We start from the raw sequence: 19,765 nt of genomic DNA, 5'->3' as shown, positions 1-19,765 counted from the left end.
CCATGCTTACAAATTGGCAGCATTGTACCTCTGCATATTTGTTGGTGGGAGGAATGGAGGAGCAATTTGATTTAATTTGTGTTTAAAGGCACAGTCTGAAAAAAATGAAAAGATGTGTACTGCCATCTTTCAAAATTCTCACTTATCCAGCCAAGTAAGGAAATACACACACCAAGGTAAAGTGTGCATATAAATGCATATATTAGTGACAATCTCACACAAGCATGCCTTATTTTAAGGGGAAATGTGCACGCAAGTCAAAACTGCATACAGTGGTACCTCAGGTTAAGTACTTAATTCGTTCCGGAGGTCCGTACTTAACCTGAAACTGGTCGTAACCTGAAGCACCACTTTAGCTAATGGGGCCTCCTGCTGCCGCTGCTGGAGCACGATTTCTGTTCTCATCCTGAAGCAAAGTTCTTAACCCAAGGTACTATTTCTGGGTTAGCAGAGTCTGTAACCTGAAGCTGTACAAGGAATTCACACTAAAATGCCGATACATTTTAATTGTTGCAGAACTGAGAGAGAACTGAGTTTATGATTGGGAAAAAAATAAGAAACACAGAGAACTGAAACGAACAGATTCATTCAATGGAAAATAAAATTTAAACAATTTAGAAGGATCTTGCCCAAGTGGCGTGGAGAGAAATCCACAAAAAGAAAAGCTTGGAAACGTTTACATTTGGGCCCTGGACTGGCCAGTCAAGGTTCATTTACTAATTTGGCCACAATTATAAGAGTAGGCAGAACAGAAACATTACATGTTGCCCACAGGCAGGTTTGAATTGCCCCAAACTGAGGCTCCCTTAAGCCTATATCATCTTCTTCATAGAATCAAAGAATTGTGGAGTTGGAAGGAACCATGGCTTGGCCAATAGTTTTCAATGAGGTTAGTGGGTTCGCTGAGTGAATCCCATCTACCCCAAACCCCTTTCCCCTTGTATATGTGCAAAATTCACTACACGGAAATTGGTTCGAAATCAGATAGAATCTCTTAATATAGCTTTAAATAAACATAATTTCAAAACATAGGATTCCTGTCCAACTGAGTTGAAGGGACGCGGGTGGCGCTGTGGGTTAAACCACAGAGCCTAGGAGTTGCCGATCAGAAGGTCAGCTGTTTGAATCCCCGCGACGGGGTGAGCTCCCGTTGCTCGGTCCCTGCTCCTGCCAACCTAGCAGTCTGAAAGCACGAAGTGCAAGTAGATAAATAGGTACCACTCCGGCGGGAAGGTAAACGGCATTTCCGTGCGCTGCTCTGGTTTGCCAGAAGCAGCTTAGTCATGCTGGCCACATGACCCGGAAGCTGTACGCTGGCTCCCTCGGCCAATAAAGCAAGATGAGTGCCGCAACCCCAGAGTCGTCCGCAACTGGACCTAACGGTCAGGGGTCCCTTTACCTTTAAGTTAGTTAAACTCAGATCTTATTTTAATCACGGGGACAAGTTAGCAATGTAAGTCCAAGGGTACCTTTTATCATATGTGGTGGACTTGTAAAAGAATATTGAGAATTGATATATAATGAATTGGAAAAAATGTTTTAAAGTACCTTTCCAAAAAAAAATCCAGAGTCCTTTTTGTTGGGGATAATTCAGAGGGAAATTCCCAGGTGTCAAAAAATATTATTTATATATGCTACTGCTGTGGCCCGTGTTTTGTTAGCCCCAAAATGGAAAAAGAGCGAGGTCTCAACTAAAGAAGAATGGCAACTTCAATTGATTGAATATGCACAGCTTGCAGATTTAACACATATAATAAGAGAACAAGAAGAATGTAGGTTTAAAGAAGAAAATGTTTACTGAATATATGGGTGAAAATTGTGTTTATTTAAAAACGCTGGTGGCATTAAGGTAAATTCAGCAGTATAAATCAGTTTTGCTGGATGTAACAATGGATTACTGAATGGTTTAGTTCATGTAAAATATGCAGGGGTGTATGGTATGCAAAATGAACCATGGAAAGAGCAGAAGGGAAGCAATTGATTTAATGTTGTTTAAATGAGTATTTTGAATTGTAAATTAGAAAAAGTAATAACAATTATATATATAAATAAAAAAGCAATGTAAGTCCAATTTCTTTCAGTGGGAACTAACTGCAATTAATTTAGTCTGGATGTATTATCGTCACTTTGCGTTTGCAGCAATGTGACGTTAAGAAGGACGAAGCCATTGTACTTCGTGTTGGAGAAAACTAATACATGCATTAGGGATGGTCTTCAACAAAGTTTTGCTCAGAACAGACCCACTGAAATTAAAGGACATGGCAAAGTTTAGTTTACTCCTTTCAATAGATCTACTCTCTGTAAATCTTAGTTGAAAACCACCCTCTGTTACTTTCCCAAAGAGTTGACAACTACACTGAAAACAAAAAATCATGGCAAGAATTCGAACAGCTCCAGTTCCTACTGCTGCACCACATTGGTTCACACAAACGGTGAGTGAATTACCAGTCAATTGGTGGTGGTGGTGGGGAATTGGGTGTTAAAGGAAGTCTTATTTCATGCACAGGTGCACAAATTGGCAGCAGGAACTTGTTCTCCATTGCAATTAGATCGTGTCGCTGAATGGTAGTTATTGATGATCTTTGCTAGGTGCCAGAAGCATTCCAGGTAAAGTTGAATGTTCTCCGCTCTACAAATGTTTTTGTACCTGCTGGCTATTTGGGTTTTTTTTAAAGCTGGCACACGGATAAGCCAATTCTATCTGTAGGGATCACGGTGCCTGAAGCCAAAGCAGTTGTTGCTTCCTCTCTTACATAACGTACCCTTCAACCCAAAGATTCCTAGGAGAATGCACAGGATTTTACTCAAGCACCACAGAGCAAACTTTCCATAAAACCATAAAACCAAGAAATGAAAGTTAAAAGAGCAGTAAGAGCCAAGTCATGACTTCTGTCATTTCCAAATGCCCATAAGAAAAAAAATGGCTTAATTCCAGCCAAACTCTACTCAAAGTAGACCTGTTAAAAAAATAATGAACCTAAGTTAGTCTTAAGGAAATCAGCCCTGGGTGCTCACTGGAAGGGCAGATCCTGAAGCTGAGGCTCCAATACTTTGGCCACCTCATGAGAAGAGAAGACTCCCTGGAAAAGACCCTGATGTTGGGAAAGATGGAGGGCACAAGGAGAAGGGGACGACAGAAGACAAGATGGTGGGACAGTGTTCTTGAAGCTACCAGCATGAGTCTGACCAAACTGCAGGAGGCAGTGGAAGACAGGAGTGCCTGGCGTGCTCTTGTCCAGGGGGTCACGAAGAGTCGGACACATCTAAATGACTAAACAACAACAACAAAGTTAGTCATGTCCATTAATTTTAATGTCTTTAGCCTGAGCATGACTAATACTGAATACAACCGAATGGGATTCAGTGCTGTGCCAGGGGGGTTCTCTTGGGGCAATTGGACTTCCTTTCCTCCACCCCGTGCCCCCCCAATCTTCTCCAGATGATTCCCCAACCCTCCAGCGCTGTTTTTGAGTGCGTGAAGGAGGCTGGAGGGGACAGGAAAAGAAGTTCCATTGCACACCAGCTGAGCGTTGGAGACGGCCCCATGTCTTAACTTGATGTTACCAGCTTTTCAACAACAGAGACAACTGCATCTCTGATGGGAGAGAATTCAACATCCAGGTGCCACCACAGAGAAGGCCCTGCTCTACATTGTCATACAATGAACCATGGCTGACCTTGGGCCAATCACTATCTTGTAGCCTAACCTAACTCGCAGTGTTGTGATGATAAAATGGCACCAGCTCCTTGGAGCAAAGGTGGAATAGAAATCTAATAAAAATCAATACGTTTGTCACAGGCAGATGCTGAAATTTTGTAATCTGAATTAACTAACTGTGGACTAGGAAACAAGATTCAGCAATCCATAAACTGGCATCTTTAGTAAAATAATCCCTTTATCCTTACAGGAAGTGAGGCCCTCTTCTTTCACAACATTTATGGTTGTCCCTATTAGTGGCCTTCTGCTCCCTTGTTGTTCTAACGCTACTTAGGCTGGGATAGATCATTACCGCCATTCTTAAGCAGAATTTGTAACCTATGCAAACCAATCCTGCAATGTTAGGCAATCACCAAGAAAACGTGGAAGCAATCAGCAGGAGAGGGTTCCTTATCATCCTTATTGATCACAGGCTCAAAGGTCAAGGCCACAATGAAGTCTTCCTACCCTGTAAAAGTTAATGGAAGTTAGCTATTAAAGTTGTATGTGATTGTGCTTTCCACAGCTATATAAGAGGAGGCATTTTAAATGGACAGTCACCTTTTCTGACTCGTCCTATCTGCATGCTTCTGCCCAGCTTCACTGAAGAATCCCTCAGGTAAGATACAGACAGAGGTCTACTTTACACATATAGAGGTTATGTAAACTTTAGCAGAATCGCAAGTGGCGCATCTAATGTGTTTAAATAATCAGAAGCCTGGGTAAACTGATGCACTGATTTTTTTAGATTTGCATGGGCACCAACCCCCCAGACCACACACAATTAGCTCTGTGCGGCTATTGGGTTTAGACTGCTGCTGCTTTGATTGTGCTGTTGTTTCGATTTGGGGCTTGCATTTCCCAAAGCAGAGCTGTGCCAGCCTTCAAGGCAAACTCAGAATATGCATGGGGTACCCACAATTCAGGGACATGGGCCTCAAAGATGTCAATGGAGAAAGCACTACTGCACTTCTTGGATGAGGTCCACAAAGGTAGCCTGGCCAGTCTTTAGCTGGGTGATATCTATATATCCCCGTATGCCCTGGGAAGCCAACTAAAACTTTCTAATCCCAATCGACCGCCCGGGATATAGGCAAGTTGTAATGGCAGAGGAGATAGTCAAATGAAAATGAGGAAAGGTGGGAAGTAGTGCTGCTATCCTGCATTCGCTTTCCTGGGAATAAGCCCCACTGAACTCTGTTCAAGGTGCCAGGGCTGGCCCAGGATGTTTTGCGTGGACAGGCGGAGTCCCCCAAACCCTGCGCCCCCCCCCCTGCATGTGGAATAATGACTCAAGACAACGTGCTATGGGATTAAAATTGGCCACAACTTTATTATGTTTCAGATGTGGGTAGACCTTGGCTCAGGCGTTGGGCGTTTATCCCTCCCAGTCCCCAGCTGGGGATCTGGAGAACATCAGGGTTATCCAGTGGGGGGGGGGATGGGCCGGCTCTGGAGAACATAAGTTCAAGCAAAGAGAGCCGCCCCCATTACACCGCCGTCGCAGGGGAGAACAATGGTGACCTCTAGGTGTACGGTCAAAGCCTTCCCTCAAAAACCCCTTTAACGGGGAACCCTGGTATCGCTGTCGTGAAGAGGAGGGGGTGTGGGTCACCGCTACATGCCCCCTCCATTCAGGGAAGATAGACTAAAGGATTCTGTCCAAGGCCTGATACCGCCAAAGTTGTGATGCTTTGCTACAGGAAAGGCAAACCTGCCAATGCAGGAGAATTCCTTTCCAGCCCTTCAGCAGTGACCTTGACGTAGCAGCGCCCGCGTACCTGTGGAGAAAAGGTTAACCTGTAAAAGAAGTCTTAACTGAGGGTAGGTAGGGTGGGAGAAGCTCTGGAGCCAACTCACGATTCCCAGGTAGGATCCTCCCCCTATTGTGTGGGCAGGGTGGTCGCTCCCCCTACCTGGCCTGGTCACCTTGGCAACGCTTCCCCAGGTGGGACTGGACAACTGGCTGAGGTAGGCGGAGACCTCGAGGTATCCCACCTGGGGAAGGCGAAGCCAAGCCTGTTCTAACAGAGCCGCACAGGGCCCAGGGGCTGCGTGTGACCACGCAAAGGGTGCCCCCCGTTTAATGTGGGGAGAGGTCATTGCTGCTTGAGGCAAAATGCCTCACCAGCACCATCTCTGCTGTGGCCATGCCATGCCCCTGCTGCCATGGGCATGCCCTACTGCCACTGCGGTCACATCCTGCCGCAGCAGAATCAGGGCAGCTGTGGTGGAAGTGCACATAGGTTGAGGCGGTGGCCACGGGGAGCAGTGTGCTCCTCAGGCCAAGATCGGCCGCCTGAGGTGACCACTTCCCATTGCCTCATGGGTGGGCCAGCCCAGTCAGGTGTTGCTGTTCAACATACTACAAATCAGAAAGGGCAGCAAAACTTTTAACTGGACTGGGGGAGGAGAGAAAGAGAGGAGGAAAAGGCCCTTGAACCAGCCCTGTCTCAAACACAGCCCTGTGGCACAGGTGCATGGCTTCTTTAACTTGAGGGGATTTTCAGAAGTAAAGATGTTCTGATCAAAGCAGTGGGGGCATTAATCCCCACATGTGGTGCCACAGTAGGATGAGGGAGGACAAGTCATCACACTTTCACACACACATCCATCGCTGAACCCCTGCAGTTGTGTGAAGGACCTATGCATACTAATTGTAATTCAATCATACGGCCTCGGTCCAGTATACCTGAAGGAGCGTCTCCACCCCCATCATTCTGCCCGGACACTGAGGTCCAGCGCTGAGGGCCTTCTGGCGGTTCCCTCATTGCGAGAAGCAAAGCTACAGGGAACCAGGCAGAGGGCCTTCTCGGTAGTGGCGCCCGCCCTGTGGAACGCCCTTCCAGTAGATGTCAAAGAGATAAACAACTACCTGACATTCAGAAGACATCTTAAGGCAGCCCTGTTCAGGGAAGTTTTTAACATGTGATATTTTACTGTATTTTTGGTTTTTATGGAAGCCGCCCAGAGTGGCTGGGGAGGCCCAGCCAGATGGGCGGGGTATAAATAATAAATTATTATTATTATTATTATTATTATTATTATTATTATTATTATTATTATTATCATCATCATAAACTGGAAATTGAAATAAGGACATAAGCCTAAGCTTGCTTACTTTTGAGAGTTAGTACCATCAAACTCAATAAGACTTACTTTAGGGGAAATATGTGCAGGACAGGAACATGCTAATAAACAGAATAACTGAAAATAAGTGAGGGAACGGCGGTTTAAAATAATTAACAAACTACAAGGAGCTTTTGTGCTTCTCTCCCCTTTTCAAAGTTGAAACTGGAGCTGAGTAAACAGATACATTGAGCAAAAGTGTTGTGTAAGGACACAGCACTAAATAGTTTCTGGTTACAACATTTTTTTGTTGGGGGGGGGGACAAGGATGCAAGCAGAAAAGAGTAAAGATGTTTAAAGAACTTAGAATTTGTGGGTGAAAATCTAAGGAACGCGTTTCCAAGGCCTAAGTTAAACCAGGATAAGAACAGGGAACAACAACAACAACAATAATAATAATAATAAATTTTATTTATATCCCGCCCTCCCCAGCCGAAGCCGGGCTCAGGGCGGCTAACAACAATAAAACAATACAAAAGTACAACACAAACAACACTCTAAAATCATTCATTATGAAATTAAATGTTCAATGTTTTCAATGCCTTTGTATCAGGTGTAGTAACAATTATTAAACAACCAAACAACAACACCAGAACTGGCTTATGAATATAAAGGACAATTATACTGGAATAAATATATAACCTCATAAACCTACTAGACAATGAACTAACTAAAGCGCAATGTGCATAAGCAAGCCTGGAGATACTCATAAACATAGAATGAACCAGTGCCTCTCTCGTTGCTATATCGATTATATATGTAGTAAGTACCGTATTTTTCGCTCCATAGGGCGCACCTAGTTTTTAGGGGGGGGGGTCAAGAAAAAAAATCTTATTTTCCCCCCAGCCCCAAAGAGCAGCATACAGGCTAAAGAAGCCATAGCCCAGTGCAGCTTCTCCCTGCCAGAGGGGTTGTGCGCAGCTATGGCACAAGCCAAGGCAGCCAGCGGGATCCACCCCGCTGGCTGTTTTGGCTTCCTCTTTAGCCCCATGCAACGGGGCTAAAGAGGAAGCCATAGCCACGTGCAGCCTCTCCCTGCCGGAGGGGCTGTGCGGGGCTTTCCCTGAAGCCTGGAGAGTGAGAGGGGTCTTGCCTCTCACTCTCCAGGCTTCAGCGAAAGCAACACAAAGCCTTTGGAGCACGGAGGGAGTGCTCCGTCTGAGGAGGCTTAGTTCGGAGGCTTAGTGTTGCTATCGCTGAAGCCAAGGAGCCTGCATTCGCTCCATAGGACGCACACACATTTCCCCTCAATTTTTCGAGGGGGAAAAATGCGTCCTATAGAGCGAAAAATACAGTATGTAATAACACGCTGGAACAAATAAGACGTTCTTCAAGTAGTCGTTCACTGGAAGCACAAAGCCATGAACATAGGAGCAGTTGCCAGAAAGCCTTCTTCAAGTAGTCGTTAGCAGGAAGCGCAATGCAAATGATCAGTTGAAGCCAAATTGATGAGACCTGTTCTCCAGATATTATCCAGGTTTCGCAGCAAGCTTCATCAGTTGATAATGCTAAATAATACAGAATGGCATTCCAGTTACAATAAATGAATGACCACAAACTACATGCAATACCCATCTCATGTTGTGTCTTACCTAATCACACAACACGGTTCGCTCAAGACAAAAGGTCACACAAAATGCTCACAGGCGCAGCAATTGTAATACCAAACATTTAAATACATTACAGGTGCATAGAATCAATCATCACATTCATACATAGTTAAAGGTACAGTTATTGCTAAACAAAGGCACAAAAATTGATTATATATAACAACCAAGGTCAAATTCAGTATTCAAGCCTTTTGGAAACAAGGTTCCTAGCTGAAATATTAATTTGTACTCTTTTTGTAGCAAGGCTCTTCGTACATCAACAGATCTAAAAGGTAGTTTTTTTAAAGGTCCACAGAATGAAAAAAAAACCTCAGGTCATTTTCAGTATGAGCCTCTTGCTGGAAATGCTGGACTAACGAGGCGTCTAGACAAGCATTGTGTATTTTGGACCTATGTTCAGAAATTCTAGTCCTGATTGGACGGGTAGTACTACCTACATATAGAAGCCCACAAGCACAACGGATACAGTACACACAGTTTTTTGTAGAACAATTTGTAAACTGTTGCAAAACAATCTTTCGCCCATTTATTGTGTTGGTAAATGATTTCACGGGCAACACAAATCTGCAACATGTGCAATGACCGCATCTATAATGCCCTTTCGGTGTTGTGTGTGGGTCATCATTTTGGTACTCAAGTAGATCAGTGTGGGAAAGAACGTCCCTAAACGATCTAGTACGACTTTGCCTAAAATAGGCACATTTTCACAGCCTGGAATATGGGAAATTGTCCTTTATATTCATAAGCCAGTTCTGGTGTTGTTGTTTTGTTGTTCAATGCCTTTGGGTCATTCCATCTCTCACGCCAAGGGTTCTTGATATTGTGAGATGTTGGGACATGAATAAGGAGACTTGAGTAGCTGACAGTGTGCAGAAAAGTCTCTGCTATGCCCATGAGGATCATGAAAAATCCCACACATTTAGAAAGAGATGCAATGGGATGTGATCCGCCGTCTTGAAAAGTTATTTGTTTTGAACGTTGCCCAGACACACCTCTCGCTCAAAACCCCCAGGGATGCAATTTTAGCTGTTCCACACCGGTTATTGTATAATTGCTTTTCTCTCTCCTCCCAAAGCTCTATCAGTTAATAGAAAGTCAAGAGAAGGACTTTAGTTTAGATCATATTTTGGGTTCCAAATATTTGCCCCATGTTTGTATTTTCTACTTTCCGTCTTGAGGACAAGTCTGAACACACAAAGCTCTCTTATTACAAGTCTCAGGATGAGAACAGCTAATGCTCAGTGTTAGAACAGGTAGGTAGCCGTGTTGGTCTGATGCAGTAGAAATATATATATATATAAATTAAAAAATTGTCCAGTAGCACCCTAGAACCAACTAAGTTTGTTTTTGGTATGAGCTTTCGTGTGCATGCACAGACTGGCAACTGCTCTCCAAGCTCTCAAGATATTTTCCAGCCCAGTGACCCCAAATCCTTAAAAAAAAGCAGCATTAGACACTGAAACTAAACTAGGTGCCTTCTGCATGCAAACAGGATGCTTTTGCTGAGGAGCAGGTCCATCCCCAAACCTAATCGTTCAACAAGCCGTTTTTAAAAGCCAAACCATCTCATTCCTGGAGAAGTTAAAGTGGATGGTATCAAAAAAAGAGACCTAGGATTTATCCTATATAGGTCCTCCATATCAGTTTGGAGAAGGATGCTCTAAAACATCTAACATCATAGAAATAACTTTTTGAAAATCTTTTGATGTTTCCAAAATGTTTTAAACAAAAAAAAATTTTCTTCCAGTAGCACCTTAAAGACCAACTAAGTTAGTTCTTGGTATGAGCTTTTGTGTGCATGCACACTTCTTCAGATACACTGAAGATACACTGAAGATGTATCTGAAGAAGTGTGCATGCACACGAAAGCTCATACCAAGAACTAACTTAGTTGGTCTTTAAGGTGCTACTGGAAGAAAAAAAAATTTTGTTTTGACTATGGCAGACCAACACGGCTACCTATCTGTATCCAAAATGTTTTAGACAGTGTAAGTGCCACATCCTTGATCCTTTATTTTGGAGTAGTCCTGTTGAAGTGACTGTTACGGCTGATGTATGCCTCATGGAGGACCTTAAGGTCCATAAATATCAACACCCTAGAGGTCCTGGGCCCTAAATTGCGGTAGATTAGCCTCCACCAGAACCAGGGCCTTCTCAACACTGGCTCCAGCCTGGTGGAACGCTCTGCCTCATGAGACCAGGGCCCTGCAGGATCTGATTTCTTTCCGCAGGGCCTGTAAGACAGAGTTGTTCCGCCTGGCCTTTGGCTTGGAATCAATTTGATTCCCTCCCTCTCTTTCTTTTTTCCTCCTGTGAAGAGGCTGAATTTTAATGTTTTAATGTTTTAATGGTGTATTTTAATCTTTTTAAAAAAGTTGTATTTTAATCAACTTGTTTTTATTATTGGTTGTTAGCTGTCCTGAGCCCGGTCTTGGCTGGGGAATAAATAAAAATTATTATTATTATTATTATTATTATTATTATTATTATTATTATTATTATTATTATTATGTATTGCAAGGTGCCCTGCATAAGTAGATGGGTCCAGTGCTTTTTTCTGGGGGTACGCATACCCCTAAACATTTTGTGAATCTAAGTTTGGCCTCATTGAGGGACAGTATTTCAATATGAGTAGGAAAATGAAAGTACCCCTAAACATTTTTTTAAAAATAAAAAAAAGCATTGGAGGGTCCCTTCTCTTCATTGGGCATTAATGATTTAGGATAATTTCCTTCTTTCTGCTAATAGTCTCACCAAAGGATGGAATTGCAGGACTGCCGCTTAAGTAATCATGAAACGGTATTTATAACATCCCTTAAATGTTAGTGTTCCATTTCCCCACCATATAAAAGAGCCAGTGTTGTGTAAAACGGTCAAGAAGGTGGCTTCTACATGGGCTGTGGAGAGAAGTGAGGCTCATCCACCTGGGAAGGGAGCCCATCTAGGAGAAGAAAAACTTCTTAACACATCTAAATACATCTAAAAGCTAGGAGCAACACAAATATTTAGAATGATGACTTTAAAACAGCAGCAAATAAGAAGAACTAATAACTATTGTAAAGCCAGAGTATTAAGGACAGGCCATAATAATAAATTACTGGAACAAGTCAAAATCACCCCAATTATAACTAATAGGTTTCTTCCTCATGTTTGGGAATTCTCAGTTTACAGAGAATGAACCTTTGGCTGTTGCTTACTGTAAATCTCAATATGACTCCAAACTCACCCACAAACCAAGTTTCAGGTTCCAAAATTTGCTGAAGTGTAAAAACAATGAAAGCCAATAGTGTTCCCTTTTCTCGTGATTATTACAGGAAACATTAAAGAAACACACACACACACACACACACACACACATCCTGGCCATTTCAAATTCCAAACTTTTGGCTCCTTTATAAGCAGCCTGCCTCCTTTATTCTTGAGCTTTCTTTTTCGGGGCAAGGGGATGCCCCAGAGAGCCACCACTTTGCAGTGTGAAGAGGAAGGAGGAAGCAGGCCATTGAGAAAAATATAACGCCTCAATACTGTTCCGTTTGATCTTCAAAGGTGGTAATGCTTAATTTAGAGTTCACTCATCTGTGGGCTTCGTAATACTAAGCTATTTTAAAAGCACACTCTGTTATTTGATTTCAGGGCTTTACGGGATTAACGCTAAGGAAGACTCCAAAAGCTCGTAGGGGAGTGTTTTCTGGAGACATGGTGGAACCAGTTGGCAACCAGTATGTTGTGGCTCGGCCACTGTACTCAGACCTGGCATTTGATGAGGAGCATCAGAAAGTGCCCAGATACCATAAAAACTTTGTGGACCATCTCAGATTATGCTTTAGGTAAGAGACGTTCTTTTGTAAACATGGATAAAAAAATAAAATGGTGCCATGGGGTAATTCTTCAGGATTTTCTATCCTCTTGGTAAGATTTTCAGCTGGTTTCCGAAAAGATTTCCAATCATTTGTTTCCCACTGGGTCCTGCATATAGCATTCTGGCATGTTAAAGGAGAAAACAAGAAAGAACCACCAGCTTGAAGGACTCGTCTTAATTCTCTGAGTAGTTCAATGCACAAGGGACGCTGGTGGCACTGTGGGTTAAACCACAGAGCCTAGGATTTGCTGATCAGAAAGTCGGCGGTTCGAATCCCCGCGACGGGGTGAACTCCTGTTGCTCAGTCCCTGCTCCTGCCAACCTAGCAGCTCAAAAGCACATCAAAGTGCAAGTAGATAAATAGGTACCGCTCAGGTGGGAAGGTAAATGGCGCTTCCGTGCGCTGCTCTGGTTCGCCAGAAGCGGCTTAGTCATGCTGGCCACATGACCCGGAAGCTGTACTGGCTCCCTCGGCCAATAAAGCGAGATGAGTGCCGCAACCCCAGAGTCGGCCACGACTGGACCTAATGGTCAGGGGTCCCTTTACCTTTACCTAGTTCAATGCACATAACCAAACTGCTACTCAAATCAATCCCGTTCGCGTAATGCTCTGTGACCCATCCAAACAAGGAGGCAAGACCAATCCTGAAGAGTCTGGGAGGCAATACAGTGGTACCTCTGCTTAAGAACTTAATTCGTTCTGGAGATCCATTCTTAACCTGAAACTGTTCTTAACCTGAGGTACCGCTTTAGCTAATGGGGCCTCCCGCTGCCACCACACAATTTCTGCTCTCATCCTGAAGTAAAGTTCTTAACCTGAGGTACTATTCCTGGGTTAGTGGAGTCTGTAACCTGAAGCCTCTGTAACCTGAAGCGTCTATAACCCGAGGTACCACTATATAATATTATCCCTAGACATCAGGGCTGGCCCAGGACTCTTTGCCACCTGAGATGAAAGACAAGAGATTTCCACTACATTTCCTTGTTCAGAAGCTGGCTGGGCTGACGCCCGAATCTTTGGCTGTGTAGACATTGCCAGTTACTCTGGCTGCACTTCTGGTGCATGTACACACGGTGTTGCCCAGAGCTAACCTGTAGTTTCTTAAATGCTGCTGTGTTGCTTGATGCTTATTCTCTCAAACCAGTGTCGGTCTGAAAGGAAACCTCAAGCCACATTCGTTTCACAGCTAAGCGGAGGTGTGTGCGTTTGATTTAGCCATTGCCCAGGGACAGATGGCAATACACAAGGAGCCAACAGAAAACCAAGATCAAGTGAGCTATCGGCCCCTTCTGCGCTATCAGAAGTTTCTGTCCTCCCTGAGCATTCCTTATCATAAACCACTCTGGAAATATTTGAACCGGAGAACAACAAAGGAAGGTTTTAAGAGATCAACAAACAAGCAGGCCCCAGACCTAATGCACTCCAAATGCACTGGTATCGTGTTAAGAATGCATTGCCGAATAATACCACAATAAAACACCAGTCTATGGGGCCATAACAATGCAATTCTAACCATAGTATTTAAGACCTCCTGAATTCAATGAGGCTTACTCCCAGGTAAGTGGGTTTGGGCTTGCAGACCCTCCAAGTGTCCCTATTTTCCAGGGACAGTCCCGGATTTAAAGAAGCTATCCCGGTTTCTGATTTGATCCTGAAATGTCCCACTTTTCCTTAGGACTTTTGTATTTTCATCAGAGAAATGTTTGAGGGTAGGAAGTTATGTGACCCCGGAGCCAAGGGGATAAGTAACTATACAACCTTTTGAAGACATCTGAAGGCAGCCCTGTATGGTTAATGTTTAATGTTTTATCATGTTTTTAAATATGTTGGAAGCCACCCAGAGTGGCTGGGGCAACCCAGTCAGATGGGCAGGGTATAAATAATAAATGTTGTTGTTGTTGTTGTTGAATTAGACGTTCCTATTTTCATCAGATAAATGTTGGAGGGTATGGTTTACTGTCTTCAAAACAAAGTTTGGGTATTTGAAGGTTCTTTGCCTCTGCTTAGAGTTTCCTGATGAAAAAGGTATCGTCGTCTTGGTAGCAAACATTTTTTTCTGTTATATACATTCTCATCCTTTTATTAGACCCAGCTGGGGACATCAGTAGTTTAACTTTTGCATGATTCAATCATTCTCTTTTCAGCTGCACTCCACAAAAAGCAAAGAAAATAGCTTTTAATTTGTTTCCTGTTATCTCCTGGCTACCTGCCTACCGCTTCAAAGACTGGATTCTCAGCGACATTGTTTCGGGAATTAGCACGGGGCTCGTCGCTGTTCTACAAGGTAAATATTTTCAATTCTTTCATAAATGGCACATCAATTCTTTTCATATTAGAGGTTCCTCTATATCATTGGTTGGGAATCCATGGTTCTCCAGATGTTCAGCTCGACTACATCTCCCATCATCCCTGACCATTGACCATACTGGTGAGGGGTTATGGGAGTTGGAGTCCAACTAGTTCTGGAAGGTAGCCAACTGCTCACCTCTCCCCTACATGCAATCAAATTCTCCAAGTTGATGCACTTTTTCTTCTGTCTAATTTTAGGTCTAGCATTTGCTTTGCTGGTAAATATTCCTCCAGGCTACGGACTCTATGCCGCCTTTTTCCCAGTGATTATATATTTTTTCTTCGGCTCTTCCAGACATATATCGGTTGGTAAGTTGAACTGCATTCCAAGGGACCTTGGCACAGTGCCACCTTCTCCAAGATTTTAATTCACCTTACCTAGACTTCTTCCAATAGAACATACAGTGGTGCCCCGCAAGACGAATGCCTCGCAAGACGAAAAACTCGCTAGACGAAAGGGTTTTCCGTTTTTTGAGTCGTTCCGCAAGACGAATTTCCCTATGGGCTTGCTTCGCAAGACAAAACATCTTGCGAGTTCTTGTGAGTTTGTTTCCTTTTTCTTAAAGCCGCTAAGCCGTTAATAGCCGCTAAGCCGCTAAGCCGCTAATAGCCGCTAAGCCGCTAATAGCCGTGCTTCGCAAGACAAAAAAACTGCAAGACGAAGAGACTTGCGGAATGGATTAATTTCGTCTTGCGAGGCACCACTGTACTGTAGCTATGCATCACTTCTAAGAATGGCTGCTCCAGTACATTGTGTGATAGGGAGCGAATAGTCCTACTGGCATAACACCATAAAACAAGATGCTATACCACCATGGTGATATTTTGATAGAATCACATGCAGATATGTCAGCATAAATATTTAGGAACAGGGTGATTTCAGTGGGTTTCGCAGAAAGAAACATGGAACAGGTAAAGAATAGGACCGTAATTCAGAGTTATGTGCAAGGAGCCGATAATGTTCCATCTACTTTCATGATGGGAAATATTCCATGTCTACAAAGCATTTCCTACCACATAAGGGGAGAGCTCCTTTTTCTCATGGAGCATGCGCACCAGAAAGGCGCTCTCATGTACCTTAGATCACTCAGTCAGAGGTGATTTGACTACAGGCCTAGTCATACAGAGGCCTACGTAAGTCAGTCCCATTGATGTGATCTGTCCGCACATCAATGGGACACAGACACACACACACACACACACAGAGAGAGAGAGAGAGAGAGAGAGAGAGAGAGAGAGAGAGAGAGGCATTTGTTTCCAGCCACAATTAAAATGCAGTGGATTTTTATCAACAACCTTGTTATGGAATCACAGAAGTGGAGGGGGCCTCGTGAATCATCTAGTCCAACTTCCCACTTAATGAAAGAAATCTCAAAGCAGAGAATCCTTTAAAAATGGCTGTCCAGCCTCTGTTGGAAGACGTCCAGTGGAGGAGAGCCCACCATTCCTCTGGGTCAGTGTTTCCAAAACTTGGGCCGCCATCTGTTTTTGGACTACAGTCCCCATCATCCCTGACTACTGGTCCTGCTAGCTAGGGATGATGGGAGTTGTAGTCCAAAAACAGATGGAGACCCAAGTTTGGGAAACACTGCTCTAGGTCAAGGGTGGGGAACCTTTGCACTCCAGGTGTTCCTGGACTACAACACACATCATCCCTGACTATTGGCCACGTTGGCTGGGCTTGATGGGAGTTGGAGTCAACAGCACCTTGGTGACCCAACAGCTCCCTATCTCCGTTTGAGGTAATTGGCTTCATTGTTGAACCATCAAGAAGTTACCCAGAAAACAAAATTCAAGATGAAGAACATGGTGTGATCTGAATGGCTGAAGAACTCCTTAACGAATGGAGGGGGATTCTAATCCTATTGACTCTGTGCTCACACACTTAAGAGTGTATGGCGCAAGTTTCTCTTATTGATAGGATCTTTTAAGCTGAAGCTCTTATAATGCTAACAATGTCCACACAGGTCCTTTTCCTGTCCTGAGCTTGATGGTAGGAGGCGCCGTTATAAGAATAGTCCCAGATCCAGTGAGTAACAGCACGCTAGCAAACAGTACATTGATGGAGGAGATAAATCAGAAGAGAGTCGTGGTGGCCGCATCGGTGACTATGCTTGCGGGCATCTTTCAAGTAAGCATTTCCAAGCAATATCTGTAACTCTTGTCTTCATCTGTTTATCCATCCCTGATACTCCAATCCATCGAGGCATTAGATCATGCCCCAAAATCACTCCACAGTGTCCTGCGAGAAGAAAGTAAGCACACTGTTGAAAAGGGCCAGCGACGCAGGTCACTCTAATGCCCAGTCAACTGAGATGCCCCCTTTGCACCTGACACGAGTCAGTTCATGGGCCATTGTTCCAATGGATGGAAAGCCCTATATGGTTATGGACCATAATACTTTAAGGACCACCTCTCCCCATATGAACCAGCCTGAACTCTGAGGTCTTCGTCAGAAGCTCTTCTTCACATGCCTCACCCAAGGGAGGTGCGGAGGGTGACCATATGAGAACAGGTCTTTTCAATGGTGGCCTCTCCATTTGGGGAATGATATCCCCAAGGAGACTCGCCTGGCACCATCCTTGTCAGTCTTTAGGCACCAGGCTAAGATTTTTATTTAAGTTAAGTGATGAATTAATATGTTTAATTTCATAATGTGAAGATCTAAGGCTGTTAATGTTTAAGTTAAATTTTATAAGAACTGTGATTTGGAAAACCGTTAAAAGGTCATGCAATGAAATTCAACCAAGGGGAAGCGGGGAAGTCACTTAACAATGTTAATAAGTGTAATTTTTAATAAGGCTACGATTTATGTTTGTTTGTCTTATGTGTTTGTTTGTTTATAATGGTCTGAAAACTAATAAAAAAATTTTGGGGGGGGAAAGGAAACTAGCAATTGCTGTTTCTTTTCTGTTCTCTCCCTCCCCTCCCCCATTCTTAAGACCTTTATGAAGAAATGCTTGCCGTTTGACTTGAAAAAAATCAGGTGTATATTTCATACAAATTAAAAACGAGGTTCTTAAAAATCCAAACTCACCAGTTATGAAACAATTAAAAAACCTTTAAAGGTGTATTGAGAAAAAACAGGCCTTTAAAAAACATGTTTGTCGCTCCAAAAAGGAGACCACTTTAGGTAGAAATAATAAAAATCCCATAATGTTTCTTTTCTGTTCTGCTCCCATAAAAGCAGCGTTTGTTTCTTTATGTCTCTTCCAGCTGCTGTTGGGTGTGCTGAGAGTCGGCTTCATTGTTATCTATTTATCCCAGTCGTTGATAAGCGGATTCACAACAGCTGCAGCCATCCATGTTGTCGTGTCCCAACTGAAGTTCATCTTTCAGCTGACGGTTCCTGGATATAATATACCTTTGGGAATTATATGGGTGAGTGTTTTTGACCCGCACCCGATTATTCCTTGGGAGCGCCACCACTTTCTCTAGCTATTGTGAGGTATTTGAGAAGTAATCACAAGAAATTCTTTTAAATACCCTGGTGACTTTTTGCAGTTAAAAAACTTGTCTCCAGCCCTTGCAAGCTCCTTTTTGCTTAGCCTGTGGGTTCATAGAATCATAGAATCATAGAGTTGGAAGAGACCACAAGGGCCATCGAGTCCAACCCCCTGCCAAGCAGGAAACACCATCAGAGCACTCCTGACATATGGTTGTCAAACCTCTGCTTAAAGACCTCCAAAGAAGGAGACTCCACCACACTCCTTGGCAGCAAATTCCACTGTCGAACAGCTCTTACTGTCAGGAAGTTCTTCCTAATGTTTAGGTGGAATCTTCTTTCTTCTAGTTTGGATCCATTGCTCCGTGTCCGCTTCTCTGGAGCAGCAGAAAACAACCTTTCTCCCTCCTCTATGTGACATCCTTTTATATATTTGAACATGGCTATCATATCACCCCTTAACCTCCTCTTCTCCAGGCTAAACATGCCCAGCTCCCTTAGCCGTTCCTCATAAGGCATCGTTTCCAGGCCTTTGACCATTTTGGTTGCCCTCCTCTGGACACGTTCCAGTTTGTCAGTGCCCTTCTTGAACTGTGGTGCCCAGAACTGGACACAGTACTCCAGGTGAGGTCTGACCAGAGCAGAATACAGTGGCACTATTACTTCCCTTGATCTAGATGCTATACTCCTATTGATGCAGCCCAGAATTAAACCACAGAGCCTAGGATTTGCCGATCAGAAGGTCGGCGGTTTGAATCCCTGCGACGGGGTGAGCTCCCATTGCCCGGTCCCTGCTCCAGCCAACCTAGCAGTTCGAAAGCACCTCAAAGTGCAAGTAGATAAATAGGTACCACTCCGGCGGGAAGGTAAACGGCATTTCCGTGCGCTGCTCTGGTTCGCCAGAAGCGGCTTAGTCATGCTGGCCACAGCTGTACGCTGGCTCCCTCGGCCAGTAAAGCGAGATGAGCGCCGCAACCCCAGAGTCGTCCGCGACTGGACCTAACGGTCAGGGTCCCCAGCCCAACGTTTGCAGTATCAATTTATATTTTATGTCCAGTTTCTTCCAAGCAGCTCAGTGCAGTGCACATTCTTTATTCCTCCTTCCGCCGCCTATAAGTGATGGACTCTGAGGCATCCAGTATCATTACTACCCCTTAGTAGTGCTTGAAACAAGACATACAATTGCTAAAGTAAATTACCGCAACCCTTTCCTGCATCATGGTTGTTGTTGTTGTTGTTTTTGTGTGTGCAACAGACGCTGAAAGGTATATTCGAGCAGATTACAAAAACGAACATTGCAGACCTTGTCACTTCGCTGATCATCTTGGTCATTGTGTTTTTCGTGAAAGAATTGAATGAACGTTACAAAACCAAGCTCCCAGCTCCTATCCCCATTGAACTTATTGTGGTAATTGTTTTTCTCTCTCTGTTTGTGTTGTTTTTTAAAAGGAGGGGGAACCAAGAGTTATTTATTTGTTTGTTTACACCAGGGGTCAGCAAACTTTTTCAGTCGGGGGCCAGTTCACTGTCCCTCAGACCTTGTGTGTGTGGGGGGGGGAACAAGAACAAATTCCTATGCTCCACAAATAATCCAGAGACGCATTTTAAATAAAAGGACACATTCTACTCATGTAAAAACATGTTGATTCCCGGACCGTCTGTGGGCCAGATTTAG

The 19,765-nt window shown here is 43.8% G+C and overlaps 1 protein-coding gene across 1 annotated transcript in view; it reads left to right on the top strand.

The window, feature by feature from the left end:
* Window positions 1–4,268: 4,268 nt before the first annotated feature.
* SLC26A3 (solute carrier family 26 member 3) overlaps window positions 4,269–19,765 on the top strand; it is a 33,306-nt gene continuing 17,809 nt past the window's right edge. Inside the window, exons 1-7 of the mRNA XM_053406139.1 lie at window positions 4,269–4,316; window positions 12,070–12,263; window positions 14,441–14,580; window positions 14,844–14,954; window positions 16,613–16,776; window positions 17,862–18,026; window positions 19,346–19,498. Coding sequence (XP_053262114.1) covers window positions 12,133–12,263; window positions 14,441–14,580; window positions 14,844–14,954; window positions 16,613–16,776; window positions 17,862–18,026; window positions 19,346–19,498 — 864 coding nt within the window. The 5' untranslated portion in view covers window positions 4,269–4,316; window positions 12,070–12,132. The remainder of the gene's footprint in view (window positions 4,317–12,069; window positions 12,264–14,440; window positions 14,581–14,843; window positions 14,955–16,612; window positions 16,777–17,861; window positions 18,027–19,345; window positions 19,499–19,765) is intronic.

Source organism: Podarcis raffonei, chromosome 10, assembly GCF_027172205.1.
Source record: "Podarcis raffonei isolate rPodRaf1 chromosome 10, rPodRaf1.pri, whole genome shotgun sequence".
Taxonomy (NCBI): Eukaryota; Metazoa; Chordata; class Lepidosauria; order Squamata; family Lacertidae; genus Podarcis; species Podarcis raffonei.
The sequence above is the reverse complement of the archived record's forward strand: the minus strand, read 5'-3'. Positions and strand labels throughout refer to the sequence as shown.